The sequence below is a fragment of the Myxocyprinus asiaticus genome, chromosome 5 (assembly GCF_019703515.2).
Source record: "Myxocyprinus asiaticus isolate MX2 ecotype Aquarium Trade chromosome 5, UBuf_Myxa_2, whole genome shotgun sequence".
Lineage (NCBI taxonomy): Eukaryota > Metazoa > Chordata > Actinopteri > Cypriniformes > Catostomidae > Myxocyprinus > Myxocyprinus asiaticus.
In genome coordinates, this window is record NC_059348.1 from 42,105,116 (window position 1) to 42,120,202 (window position 15,087).

At 37.5% G+C, this 15,087-nt stretch overlaps 1 protein-coding gene across 1 annotated transcript in view; it reads left to right on the plus strand.

Moving 5' to 3' along the window:
• The window catches only part of LOC127440529 (calsyntenin-2-like), a 367,240-nt gene that overhangs the window by 335,657 nt on the left and 16,496 nt on the right, over positions 1–15,087 (plus strand). The window contains exons 9-11 of the mRNA XM_051697174.1: positions 2,203–2,365; positions 4,668–4,834; positions 5,145–5,293. Coding sequence (XP_051553134.1) covers positions 2,203–2,365; positions 4,668–4,834; positions 5,145–5,293 — 479 coding nt within the window. The remainder of the gene's footprint in view (positions 1–2,202; positions 2,366–4,667; positions 4,835–5,144; positions 5,294–15,087) is intronic.

Sequence of the window (15,087 nt, forward strand, 5' to 3'; positions counted from 1 at the left end):
AATTCACACGTGTCTAAGTATGCATATGCGTGTTTACTGCATTATAGTAGCAAATTATCTTTGATGTTATTGCTTCTCTGATGAATACATTTCCATGTAATCATGAGCAGGTGGCAGCGTTACTCATGGTTGATTACGTATAAAGCAAAATGAGGATTGCATTGATTTCTTTTAAATGTCTCATTCATTATCAGTTCTTAGTTAAAGATCCTTCTACAATGTAGTGTGTTACCGCATGTTGATAAAGCACAAAAGCACTAAAAGTTGGCATACTGTTGCTTCCAAATATAGCCTACTTCCAAATGTAATCTCTCCTTAAATATTAATTTTTGAGCAGAATGCATATGATTATGTTGTTGAGAGATATTAATTAGACTTCTGATATACAGTACTTCACATAATCTGTCATTGCATGTAGATATTAGGCAAACCAAAGAATTTCCATGAAGTTTTGTGCATGTCTATGTATGGGATTTTGCAAACCTTTTGGTTGGACACATATTTTGCTTTTAAAGCTGCACATAACCTGCAAAGTTTATTGTAATTTTTTTTAGGGCAATGAATGATCTGGATGCATCAGAACAGACTAAAATACAAATGTTTTGTGGTCACCATATCTATTCGATTACCTCTGAATGTGATGAGTGATCCAATCCCAAAACATTTTGACCACATTTACAATAGTACAATATACTTGCGATCAGATCCCACCGAAACAAATATTAAAATGTGGCATCTGTTGTTACAGCCTGATCTCACATAAAAACAATTGATAAGTGTGTGCCTCTTTGTGTGTGTTTCTTTAGCTGAAATCAGTATATGTTGAACAAATTTTAAAATTTGAGCATATAAACAAGTGTGACATCCATTTATATCCAGAAGAGGTCCGAGAAGCCAGTAGTAAAGATAATTGTTTTCAGCTGTACAGAGTGTAAAACAGTGAAGATAAATGCTTTTTTTAATCTACCCCCAACCAAATCCCAAATCTAACATTACCATTAGTAGAGACAAAATGCAATGTTAGGGATACAAATGCAACCTCCTTATCACGCTCGTTGTTGATTTTACAAACATGATTACCTCCTCGTTTGAATGGGGATTTAACTGTGGTCTAATGCAATGTGTTACCAGTCACTCCACTAGGGAAAGGAACTGTTGTGGAGCCGTTGCAAACATGTCTGATGGGAAATAGGGCATGTCAGTGAGTCGGCAAACTGTTGCCGATCCCTGGGTACTGGAACTTTTGGAAACAGCATGCCGACTTCCTGTGTGATCATGTTGGTTGGTAACAGTCTTCCTTAAAATTTACAACTTGACGGAGCATTGGACTTGTGGGCATGTTGAGCCTGGGCGCTCATGTGAGCAAAGTGAATTCGAGTTCAGCCAGTGCCTTTTCCTGATCTGACCCCCCCCCCCCCCCAACATTTCTTTTCCTCTCTCCAAAAAAAAAATAATAATAATAATAATTTATTGGCACCATAGTTGTTAAAGTTTGAAAGCTTAAAGCAAAACAATTAAATGTGGCCAGGGTCTTTATTCCCGTTTTCACCATTATGCTGGATTCTCAGAAATGATGGCTCTTAGTATCACAGAACATAGGGAATCAACTTCAGCTTTTATATATTTTCCAACGAATGGTTTATTTTTTAGACTGCATAAACATCAAGCATACAAGAATGCAATCTCCTTAAACATTTTTAGTAGAATGTGGCATCAATTTGTGAAAGTGCCATAGTGCACAATGGTGAGGTCAGTAAAGAAATGGTTTACTGAGTCTGGTGTGAAAAAAACTTGACCTGTACAAAGCCCAGAACTGAACCACACTGAAGACTTTTGCAAGCCAGGCCCCATCGCCCAACCTCAGTGCCTGACCTCTCTGATGCTCTTGTGTCTGAAAGGGAATAATTCCAAACATTAGTGTTCCAACATCTAGTGGAAAGCCTTCTCAGAAGAGTAAAAGCTGTTATAGCAGCAAAGGAAGGACTAAATTCCTATTAATACCTGTTTGGAAGCAAAATGGTCATCAGACACATATGGGTGTGGTGTTCGGATGTCCACATACTTTTGGCTTTGTAGTGTATGAGCTTGATGGACAATCTTCTTTTATTACACAGCAAGTACATTGTGTCCTACTTGCAGTGTGGACTGAAATTGTTCTTGAAATTGGACTTCAAGATCTTTTTTTTTTTTTTTCATTTCCAGATCTGTGATAAAGAATGGCATTACTACGTTATCAATGTGGAGTTTCCTTCAGTGACGCTTTTCGTAGATGGAGTGACATATGAACCCTACCTGGTGACGGACGACTGGCCCATCCACCCCTCTGAGATCGACGTACAGCTTACTGTAGGTGCCTGCTGGCAAGGTGAGACCTGTTGTTTTGATTATACCTTGAAAAGATGTGGATCAATAAAATGAAAATTTATAATAATAATAATATAATAGACATAATTGTCTATTTGGCAGCTGAGGCACAGAAGGGATGATATAGTGTCCACAGCTTTTGAGAGCCACAGACTTAAGAGAGTGTGTGACTAAAGAATATCTACATTATTGATATGACAGTGAGAGCTTGAATAGTGGTTTGAATACCAAGAGAGATGCAATGAGTTTCGCCCCAGGCTACCCTGATTCCATTTAATCAAAGAGACTCGGGTGTGAAAACATCAAAAAAGAAACAAATCCTGTCAATTTCAGCCATTTGAAATAGAGTCAATGACCGCATTCAAATGGAGAGACTGTCCTTAACATTGCTTTCATGAGCATAATAATTTAATAAAGTGATGAGAGAATGGAGACACAGCTAAATCATTGTTTTAGGCATGCAGCAAGGTCCTAAATTCCGACTCCTCAACACCATTTAGATTTCTTTTCATCCGCGCTGATTGCAGATTATTCTCCCGTCTTGTCTGTCTTTGAATCGTGATTTTCAGAAGAGGCCTATTGTAGGGATTAAAAGACCCTGAATAGAGGACAACTTCACTTGCTATTACATCCCAATGAAACTGGTCTAAGCTCCACTAAACTGCAACTGATAACTTTTTAAGCTATTACTGGCTTAGATTGCCTCACGCATCCCCTCCATTTTCACTGTGCACAATAAACAATATAATGTCAAGACACCTCATAATGGAAAGTGTGGATGGTATTTGTTTGGAGCAAATTGAGATCCTTGTCTTTTTCGAGGTAGAAATGAGGTTGGGTGTCCATTGTCTTCACAACACATCAAATAAGATTATCTTACACTTTTTTATAAAGCTTCCCTACTGCAGTGGTGTTCTGTAACATGCATGATATTACATAGTTATTACATATTAACACATAGTTTTTATATTGTAATACACATTTTAAATGCCTTATTTTTGTAACAGCGAAACCTGTGTTTTAAAAGATGCAAGATTTTTGACTTTTTAGTAGCAAAACAATGAAACATAGTAATAATAGGTGAGAATGGTCATTACTATGGTGCATCTTCTCACATGTGACATAATTATTATTATTTATTTATTTTGTAATGAGATAAAATTTGCATTTTGTTACCATGTTGTTATTTTGTTATTACATTGATAGTAATGTTTTAAGGGCCTTATTTTTGCAGCAGATGAATCAAATTTTTATATTTTCTGTCTTTTTAAAGATGCAAGAATTATGCCTTCTTAGTATAAAATGAAAACATTTTTAGAAGAAAAATATAATTGTTAGAAGAAAAGACTACAAATTTAAGTGTTTAAGTGGATGAGAAAAAAGTTGATTGTGATGCTCCTTCACATAACTTTATATATATATATATATATATATATAGTTATGTGAAGGACTTTATATATATATATAAAGTTATGTTTAACTTGATTGTGATGCTCCTTCGCATAACTTATAACTAGGTTATAACTGTGCCTTGGTCTTCAGGGCTCAGGCTGCTTATTATTATTGTCTGTCATGCCACCCCTGATCAGTACAGATAGTTATGGCGGTGACAGCTCTTATATCCCATATGAAGGCTACAGTCTCATTAGCGTGTTCGTCCTTTAGGGGGAGCACACACGAGAATGCAAATGATCCTCTGCTGTTTCATCTGTGGAATAACACTGAATTGATAACATCTGTCATCTAAATAATTAAAAAATCATAAGCAATTAAGCATGGAAGCACATACCCTCATTGTGAGACAGTAGGAGTGACAGTGCTGGGTGCACCTGAAGCCATTAGGCTCTCAGAATCTGCCAGCTCATCAGTCAGGCATAAGGAAGGGAAAACAGCATGTGTTAAAAGGTACAGGCCTTTCTCTCTTTTTGTCTCTCTCTTGTTTTTGTATGAAGGTACCTTTAAAGTAAACTGCTTTCAGACTGGCTTCCAAGGCCATTACATCCATTTCGTGTTTGATGATCTAGAACAAATTCAAGTGGGCTTTAGAGAAAACCAAGCAAATATTGAATGACTTCAGTGCTTTCATTATTTCCAATAGAAATAGAATAGCAATTTGATTTATAAACTTTTCAACCACTCTGTCAGATGCCATTTTTGTTCTTTAGATAAATCACACTTATAGGATTGCGGGTTATCATCTGCATAGAAGGATGCGTCTTCACTCTCTTCAAAAATGGGTGGAGATATGAAAGTGTGTGTGTGTGTGTGTGTGTGTGTGTGTGTGTGCTTGTCGGTGTTTATAGGAGGAGAGGTGACCACCCCACGGTTCACACAGTATTTCCGTGGAAGCCTCTCAGGCCTGACAATCCGGCCAGGGAAGATTGCAACTCAAAAGGTGATCTCCTGCTTACAGGCCTGTAAGGAGGGCCTGGACATCAGCTCTCTAGAGAGTCTAGGCAAAGGCATAAAGGTACAGTTCAAACATACTGAATGTGGCACATTCTCTTTCACACTGAAGCATTCTCATGCACACATTTGCAAAGCTTTTCAATGGAGAAATTATAGGCTTTTTTTTTCTTCTTTTTTTTTTTTTGCCCATCTCTATTATCTCCTGCAAATGTATTCAAGAATCCTTTGACATCAGTCAATCCACAGCCATCGTTTATTCATTTATATGGAAATGTGTTGACTCGTTCATTCTCTGCCTTGGCTTTTACGTTTTTTTTCTCCTTATTATGAAAATGACTCAGTCTTTCTCATACTCTCTTGATCCCTCTCAGTTCCACTTCAATCCAGCTCAGTCAGTGCTGGTGATGGAAGCAGATGACTTGGAGAGCATCAACACAGCCATGACCAAAGTCTCCTACATCAACTCTCGGCAGTTTCCCACTCCCGGTCTGCGCAAACTTCACATAACCACCACAGTACAGTGAGTACCGCACTTAATGGGATAACATTCTCTTCAAAAATCAAAACATAAGCTCCTAAATAGCTTATAATTCTTATATTTTGGCCTTTTTGCCATTTTGTTGACAGAAAGTGGAATGTGAACAACATTAAAAAGTGGAAAAAAAATAAGTATGGGGGGTTGTGCAATGGCAGGATTGTGAAATTATGAGAGTCAGATCTGAACGTGCATTAGGGTTAGGGTAATTTTTTTTTTGAACGTCATGAAAATTCCCACCAGAGTGTAATTCCCACCTCATCTCAAAATTTGTATTGTGTTTAATGGAATTCTGTGGTGAAAATGACTGATAGAAATGACATTTTTAATGTTTTTGTAATGTTCACACTTTTTGCGTAATTTGGCAAAATTACAGCTTGACTGGAACAGATGCCCAATAAATATGCACTTCACTGACAATGTTGTTGACCTGGTTAAGAAGTACACTAACTTTTGAAAGCAAAAAAATAAATAAGAAATATTACAAAATTGTTTGGTGTGGTGGAAATAACACCACAACTGTGGGACAGTTTAATATATTAAAAAAATATATAGAAATAATTTTCCCACAATAAATATTGAAATGGTTTGTTTATTTCAGTCAGTGTTTAGATTATCATAGTTCAGTTAGACAATCAGTTTTTGTAATGGATTTACATAGTTTAATATAGAAAGTCTGTGTATGGTAAAAAGTTTCCATTTCAGTTTTAATGAGACCTTAATATAACAAATATATATATATATATTTGTTATATTAAGGTCTCATTATAACTGAAATGGATACTATATACTAAAAATCACCTCATGAGATATGATAGTGCCCAAATATATCACTAAAAATAATTTACCAAAAAAAAATCACCTCCTGAGATAAGAAAGTGCCCGAAGCTGAAGAAACACTCAAATACATTCATATTGATTTGAAGTGTGGTTTAATTTAATTTAATTTCCTTTTATTCATCGTTTCTTTATTTTATTTTATTTTTTTCAGTAAGTTGTGATTAGTTGGCATCTTAGAGGTTAATTTAATGTGCTGGGTGCTGTAAATGTGTTATGATTATAATTTTATTTTCTATAATCACAATAGCAAAAGCAGTATAAATAACAACATAAATAGATGTTCATGAGTGAAAACTGAGTAGCAGCAGACTGCTTTTCCTGATCAGTATAGCACACTGCTAAGAGATGAGCCAGTGGGGTTGTTGATAACATCTGTCTTACACTGCATCACCATACTGAATGCAGTCTTACTCCACCCTAAACGTATTCCCACATGCCCAATGAAACCCATCCCTGGATTTTATAAGAGAGGATGCAAAATATCAGCAATGCTGCTTACCAGATTATGTTGTGTTCTGGTCTTCAGCATGAAATGTGCAAGACTTTCTTGGTCATCCAGCTTCAACAGAAAGACTCTGCTAGTTGACCATGTCCACCAACTAGATCAAGTACAGAACCATCACTAATCAGCATGAACCAGCTTGAACCAGCATGAAAATGTATCCTGCTAATTAGAGTGAATAAATCTTTCATGTACTGTTCATTTAACAAGATTTTTGCAGAACAAGAGTTCACATCAAGCCACAACTCTTTTCAGCATGCAAAGAGTGTTGTTTAGAGAGAGAGAGAGGGGGGTGGGGGACCACACCAGAAATAAAGCTTCAGCCAACAGAGAAGCTACATTGACAATCTGATGGTATCAGTGTGCAGTACTTTTAAAAGACTAAAATATTGGAAACTTAAGGGAAATAAACAATTAAGTTTAATGCATAAAAGGAAACCAAACAAAGTGAGAGTTAACCTATGTTTGAAGATTTTTTTCTGGAGGTGCAAAGTGGAAGGTGTGAAGGGCTGAATGGCACACTGAGAGGCCAATAGTCTAAGAACGGCTAATCCAATCACAAATTCTGATGTCTCGATAGCCTCACATTTACCTATCTAAATTTTAAAGGCCTAAAGCAATCAAGGTGACAATGGATCACATACCTTGACGATTGAACCAGTAAGACTGCAAGAAAGAATTTAAAACTTAAAGTGCACCTATTATGGTTTTTAAAAGTGTCAGCAGTGGTTTTAAAGGTCTCATCCAATAGATTTACATGCATCCAAGGTCAAAAAACACTTTAATTTGCTATAATTTAAATTGCAGCATTACCTTTTTTTCCCAGTGTCAAAAACGACTCCTTCAATGATCCATTCTAAAGGATTCATTCTAAACTCCTCCTTTCAGAGAGCCTACTCTGCTCTGATTGGTCAGATGTCCCAGTCTGTTGTCGGTCTACCGCTTACAGCGCATGTCGGAAAGGAAACGCCCACTATCATATCTGAGTTTCAGCTCCGTCTGAAAAAATTTCTGTTTTACCTTACCAATTTGAGCACGAGTCCGACAATGATGCATCGGAAGATCAACCCGAATCACCATCACGACGAGAACAGGATGTTTCTCAGTGGTAAGTTTATATGTAGTTTGACAATAACGTGAGTTAGCCGGTTAGCAGAGGCTAACAGCTAACAGGCTAACAGCGTGCACTGGCTCTACATGTAAACAGACCAGAGGCGGGTTTTTTGTTACCAAATTATGTAGGTTAGTACAGGAAGGAAGTCTGGAATTACTAACGACTCGTTTCAGGTGTTCAGAATCGGTTCTTTCTTTTGGGTGTCAATAACTCCATATTTCGTGCACTTTGATTTTTGAAACTTTGCAGACTTTTTTACATCACAAACAGCTATATAATACACTACATGAAAGGTAATATTTGAAAAACCATAATAGGTGCTCTTTAATTAATCCGTTAATTCCCAGAAACTCTCAGAGCAGATTTCATTGAAATAAATGACATAAGAGTACAAACGGACCTACTCTTTTATACCGAGTACCCAAATGCCTGGCACTCAGCACTCTGCCCCAATTTTAAAGACTTTAAAATGGGTGGAAATAGAAGCCATGAGACAACTGTATCTGGGCACTACACCAAAGTTCAACATCAACCTGTATCACAATTGCACTGTAATGATTCAGGGGAAAGACTTGAGCAATTTGAGAGAGACGTTTCTGAACTAAAAGTCCTAGCTGAGAAGGAAAAGTCTTCTTTCCCTCCAGCAACAGCAGCAGAGGAGGTCACAGCTTCACCTTCATGCACATAAACTGCCCCTCTCTCCCCACACACACCCAAATCAACAGTTTCTATTCAGCACATTCAGGAGTACCTTTTCCAACTGGAAATGGAAATCACTGAATTCAAATAAAGCAAACTCCAAGAAACTGACACTTCTCAACATCTAAGAAATTAGTTAAAGGCTTTTAAAGAAGAATATAGCATCACAATAAGACAGCTTTTAAAGAAGAATACAGCATCACAATAGGACTGCTGGAGATGAAAATATAAAATATCCTAAAAGACAACAATAATTTGAATGAAGTGTCTAAACTGAGAAAAGACCTGATGGAAAAAGACACTATAGCATTAATGAAAACTTAAGCAGAACCACTGATAATGTTAATTTCAGTTGCTCATCCACAGACTCACAGACACATTGAGCAACCTGCTACAGACAACAGTCAGGAGACCAGTGATGGCACTGTCACGCAGTCAGCTCAGAGCAGTCCTCCTCAAACACAAAATCGTCAAACCCCTCACCACACCACACAGCACTCTCGGAAACCTCAAATCTGGAAACTACAACCATCAAAAACAGCAATTCTCATAGACTCAAATGGCAAATTCTTGCACCACCAAAAGCTCTTCCCTATACACACGGATGGCAAATTCTGGTGCCCCACAACCAACAGCACATTACAAATCCTCGGTCAGTCCACTCTGCACAACCCACAGAACATTATCATCCACACAGGAACAAATTACCTCATTACCCAGAGGGAAAGAGTTCCAGACTGTGTCGTAAGAGTGGCTATGAAGGCTTGCAGGGAATTTCCGCAGGCCAACATCACCATTTCCACCCTGCTACACAGGAAGGACTACCCTGCTGACCTGACCAATGGTGTCAACCAGAGGATAACAGCTGCATGTTCCAGCCTTACAGCCATTAATGTTGCCGACTAAGTCGTTAAGTCTAACGACTGAGGATGCATATGACCATGTGCATCTAAGCCAGGAGAGCGTAAGACCTAAAATATTAATCATTCGGAAGAAATTCCCAATCTGCACCCTCACAACATCGGCGTACAAATTCCAGCAGTCATCGCAGTAACCAGCATTCAGCTTCACAAAGGGGCCCACAAACCAGACACACTCCAGTAAGAAGAGAATAACCAACCAGACCACAACACACTGAAGCCCAACCAAACACCTCTCAGCCCAGCTCCAGTCAACCTACAAACATTGGCCCTCACACACAACAGCAGGAGGCACCTAACAGAACAGCACAGCCCTTTCCACATTCACAGCAGCTCACTTATGCTGATGTAGTGAAGGGCAAAATACACATTGACTCCTCAGACATTACAGAGTTGAGACATAATCTACATCTCATCTGTAGAATACTGGGATAAACCATCTGGACCACCAAAACACCTCACTTTAATTTGCAATGACTTCTTTCACTGTAAGCTCTTGGACTTTAAAACCAGAGTTTCTGAAAAACATTTATAACCAGGACTTCATGATTCTGCAAGAAACATGGTGCAGATCAGATGTGGACAGTCACTGCCCTTTAGGATACAGAGAAATTGTATTGCCATCACTTAAAACTGTAACGTGAAATGTGGAAGAGACTCTGGTGGGGTTATCATTTGGTACTAAGAGATGTTAAAAAACAATCTATCAATCTTGAAAAAGACTCAACTATGTTTGGCTTAAACTCAAAATAGGCATCATAGGCTGTGATAAGGACCTTTACATCTATGCAGCCTACATACCTCCATCAGAGTCTCCATACAGCAAAAGGACAATCATTTTGATCAGCTTCAGACAGAAACCAGCCAATTCCAGTCCCAGGGGAATGTGATGTTATTTGGGGATCTAAATGCAAGGACAGGTTCAGAATCTGACATTATAGATACCCATGGGAATAACCACATACTGAAAGACAACATACATCTAACCCCTACCACTACAATACGGAACAATCCGGACAGTACAGTCAACAAAAACAGTAAGGAGTTTGTGTGTCTCTGTCAAGGCCTGGGTCTGTATATGCTTAATGGTAGGATCCGAGGGGACACTTTAGGTCAATTCACATACTGCTCAGCTCTTGGGGCTAGTGTAGTTGACTATGCCATTACAGACATGGACACCTCCTACATACACTACCGGTCAAAAGTTTTGAAACATTTACTCATTCTTTATTATATATATATATATATATATATATATATATATATATATTTCACATTTTAGAATAATAATAAAGTCATCAAAACTATGGAATAACATAAATTGAACTATGGGAATTATGTTGTGACTAAACAAAATCCAAAATAAATCAAAACTGTGTTATATTTTAGCATCTTCAAAGTAGTCACATTTTACCTAGAATTTGCAGAAATGTACTCTTAACATTTTCTCAACCAGCTTCTTGAGGTATCACCCTGGGATGCTTTTTAAACAGTATTGAAGGAGTGCCCATCTATGTTGGGCATTTATTGGCTGCTTTTCTTTATTATTTGGTCCAAGTCATCAGTTTCAAAAACGTTTTTTTTTTTTTTATTAAATTTTAGTTTTATAATGAAATAAATTAATATGGTGGCACAATTATATTTTTGTCTACAAAAATAATTTCAATTATTTAAGCATATGCTTTCAGATCAAAAGATTTTTAAGATCATGAGAAACATTTCAGTCAAGTGTTTCAAAACTTTTGACCGGTAGTGTACATGCATTCACTGTCAGACCACAGTCTTCCTTATCAGACCTCTGTCAAATTAATGTGTTCCTAAGGAAAATTCAACACTACAGAACAGACCAAGAGCCCAGCAATCTGTTCAAACTAAACCCAACATACAAATGGTCCCCAAAATGTGAGTCCAAATTCCTTAGTGCAATTAGCTCCAAAGAAATGTCCAACCTAATCAATAGATTTAAAATAACACAGTTTATGGCTGACAAGATTGATGTAAATTCCACAGTACAACAAATAAATGATAAAGAATATAAAATTAAAAGAAAACTACTCAGACAGCTCTCCAACCAAAAACGCAGAGAGCCACACAAAACTGAAACCATACAATATTATTGTGAAGCACTCAGGAATTATAAAAATACAATACACCACAAAATACAACAACATATAAACCACACTCTTAATGAAATTGAAGACTCAATTAATGATAACCAGTTCTGGGGAAAATGGAACAGTCTGAATAAACAACACAGCCAGAATATAGCCATACAAAACGGAGAATTATGGAAAGGCTATTTTAAAAATTTATTCAAAGAAATTTCTCCAGAAAATCTCACACCTGACCAGAAAAACATGCAAAATAAGTCAATTGGAATCTACAATAAAAAAGAACCAAAACCCTTTAGACTATCAGATTAGCAGATAAGAAAGGCATGTGCTTTAGACAACATTATAACAGAAATGCTGAAGCACAGCCCTGCAGTAATGCAGAAGGCCTTGTTAAAACTGTTTAATCTGGTTCTGCAAACTGGCTACTTTCCTGATACCTGGAGTATGGGCACCCTCTATATACACCCATTATATAAGAGTGGCGACAAATTACACCCGAATAACTACTTAGGCATTTGTGTGAACAGTAATCTGGGGAAGACTTTCTGTTGTATCCTGAACAGCGCAATGTCTTGAGTAAGAGCCAGATTGGATTCCTATCAAACCACCACACCACCGACCACATTCACACGCTACACACGATAGTCAACCAATACGTTCATCAAAAAAGCAAAGGCAAAATGTATGCATGTTTTGTTGATTTAAAAAAAGCATTTGAATCCATTTGGCACGATGGTCTATATTGTAAAATTCTACAATCTGGCATTGAGGTAAAATGTATGACGCAATCAAATCTATGTATTCAGACAACAGGCTCAAGAACAGAATTCTTCACTCAAGGGCGTGGAGTGAGACTTGGCTGCAGTTTGAGCCCAACTCTGTTCAACATTTACATTAATGAGTTAGCAGTGTTACTGGAACAATCTTCAACACCTGGTCTTACTCTAAATAATTCTGAAGTTAAATTTCTTCTCTATGCAGATGATCTGGTGCTGCTGTCAGCTACTGCACAAGGGCTACAGCAGCACCTGGACCTGCTGGAGATCTACTGTCAGAACTGGGCCCTGCAGTCAATTTGAAAAAAACTAAAAATATGATCTTCCAGAAAAAAAAGCCAGATTGCAGGAATCCAGATACACATTCACTCTGGGAAACACTAAAATAGAACATACCCTACACTACATCTACCTCGGTCTAAAAATCAGTACTTCAAGAGCTTTTGGTCTGGCAGAGAATGCACTAAAAGAGAATGCTAGAAGAGCATTATATGCAAACACCCCATAGAATCCCTGCATGCAGAACTCTGTAGAAACATTCTAAGAGTTCAGAGAAGAACACCTACTAATGCATGCCAGGCCGAACTAAGCAGATACCCACTAATTATACATATTGAAAAACGATCCTTCAAATTCTGGACACACCTAAATTCAAGTTCCCCTAACGCACTGCAACATGAAGCCCTTAAAACCCAAGAGTTGAAGCCTAAAATCAGTCCCCTTTGTTAGCTGGCTCTGAAACTCACAAACCCACTAACAACTAACAAACACCAGTTTCAGACCAGCACTGCTGAACAAAACCAAATCCGATTAAACCAAATTATAAAAGAAAGCTAAAATCCATATTTGGACCATTGGGAAAATGAAAGTAAAAACCAAAGCAAATTGGAATGTTAATGGGTCCTAAACAGAAAGTATAATCTGGCAGAATATCTCTACACTGTAAGAGATACAAAACAGAGATGGATCCTCACCAAATACAAGCTCAGTGATCACAGTCTGGCCATAGAAAAAGGCAGACACAGACAAACAAGGCTTCCAAAGGAAGAACGAATTTGCTCACAGTGACACTGGTGAGGTCAAGACAGAGAAACACTTTCTCCTTCACTGTGAGAAATTTACAGAGGTGAGAGAGAAATACTTTGGCAAACTCTCAAACCTCATGCCACAGTTTTCCAGTTCATTAGAAACAGATCAAATGCAGGTGTTACTGGGGGAGGACAATCACGCATCAGTTGCAGCTAAATTCATTTTTGAGCTGCACATCCTCAGAAATCAATCACTGCCTTAATGTACTTCGGGCACAGTATTTTTTATTTTATTTTTTATGTTCATAATGTCTTGTTAAATGCTTATTTTAATTGTATAGTGTATATTGTTATTATATTTTTTTATTGTATTAATTACCTGGCACCTTATTTTATTTTTCTGTTTTTATTATTTGTTACTGTTTTATTATTATTTTTTGTCTTGTCATTATCTGTTTTGTGTATTCATGCTAATAAAGTTCTTCAAAATTTAAATTGAAAAATTGGGAGAGAGAGAGAGAGAGAGAGAGAGAGAGAGAGAGAGAGAGAGAGAGAGAGAGAGAGAGAGAGAGAGAGAGAGAGAGAGAGAGAGTGTTTGTACGATCTAGTTTTCTGGCTGTGTTCCTCTGTGGTCTGTTCTGATAACGGACAGGTCAGCTGGTGGAGATGACTGCAGTGCTTTCAGAGGAGCTGATGAGCACATGAAAGGCCACAATAAAAGAGAATCTGCTGTGTCAGAGACTCAGACTAAACAGCACAACATAACAAAACATAATTAAAGATAGCATTATACAGTATGACACAGCATAGGTCAGCATGTGACAACACATCTCAGCACAAAAAAAAAAAAAAAAAAAGCCTATTTATTATTCTCTCCTAATTATGCATGATTTTTTTAGTTAGGTGCATTTTATTTTAATTTAGCATTGCATTTTTTCCCTGCTGTCTGCGACCCTGTCAGAACAGACCTGCGACCCATTTGAGAACAAATGCGATTTAGTATATCATGGAAGAGCAGAGTAGTGTCACTGCACAGAGAAAAGAAAATGATGCAGAGCAGTGCTCCAGCTGTAAATGTGACATCCAAAGCATTGTAATAATATGCAAAGGCTTTACACAGTTTACTGTCCTAAAGTATTTTACCTCTGTTTACCATAAGCTTAAATCTTAGCTTCTTTCTCTTTTTATCTCCCACTATAGCTATCCATTTTTTATCAGCATCCCATCCTTGCACAAAATAAAAAGCTGAGAGGGTTTACTATCATGCACTTCAAGTCAGTAAGAGTAGGAGATGATGGTTTGATGATTCTTATTTATTGGTCAGTACAGGGCCAGCACATTCACAGGCCCTGGGACAAAATGTTCATGTGTGGTAAATTTTTTCTCTAAACAGATGAGTTTTTTTAAGGGTAATGCTCTATCGAAATCAACACAAATTACCTTTTTGCCCTAAACGTTAAATGTATATCTAAATGATAGTGTCACAAAATGCAAATGTGACATGAAATACGCAATTGCTGAGGCAGCCACCTGATTTTATGGTGCTTCGATGGCATTTTCCACTCATGTGTCAACTCTGGCACTCTTCAGGACTCATACCCCAGTCCTTTGCATTGCAAGTGCAACGCTCTTTCAGTTGAGCTACAGTGCAATTTGATTGCTCTCAAACAAGCTTGTAAATGTGGTTTGTTATGTAATGCAAACATTCAAATGGATCACCTTAGCAGCATGTGCTAACCTAAAAGTGTTTTGACATCATAAGTTAGCATTGTGTGAGGAACTGGGC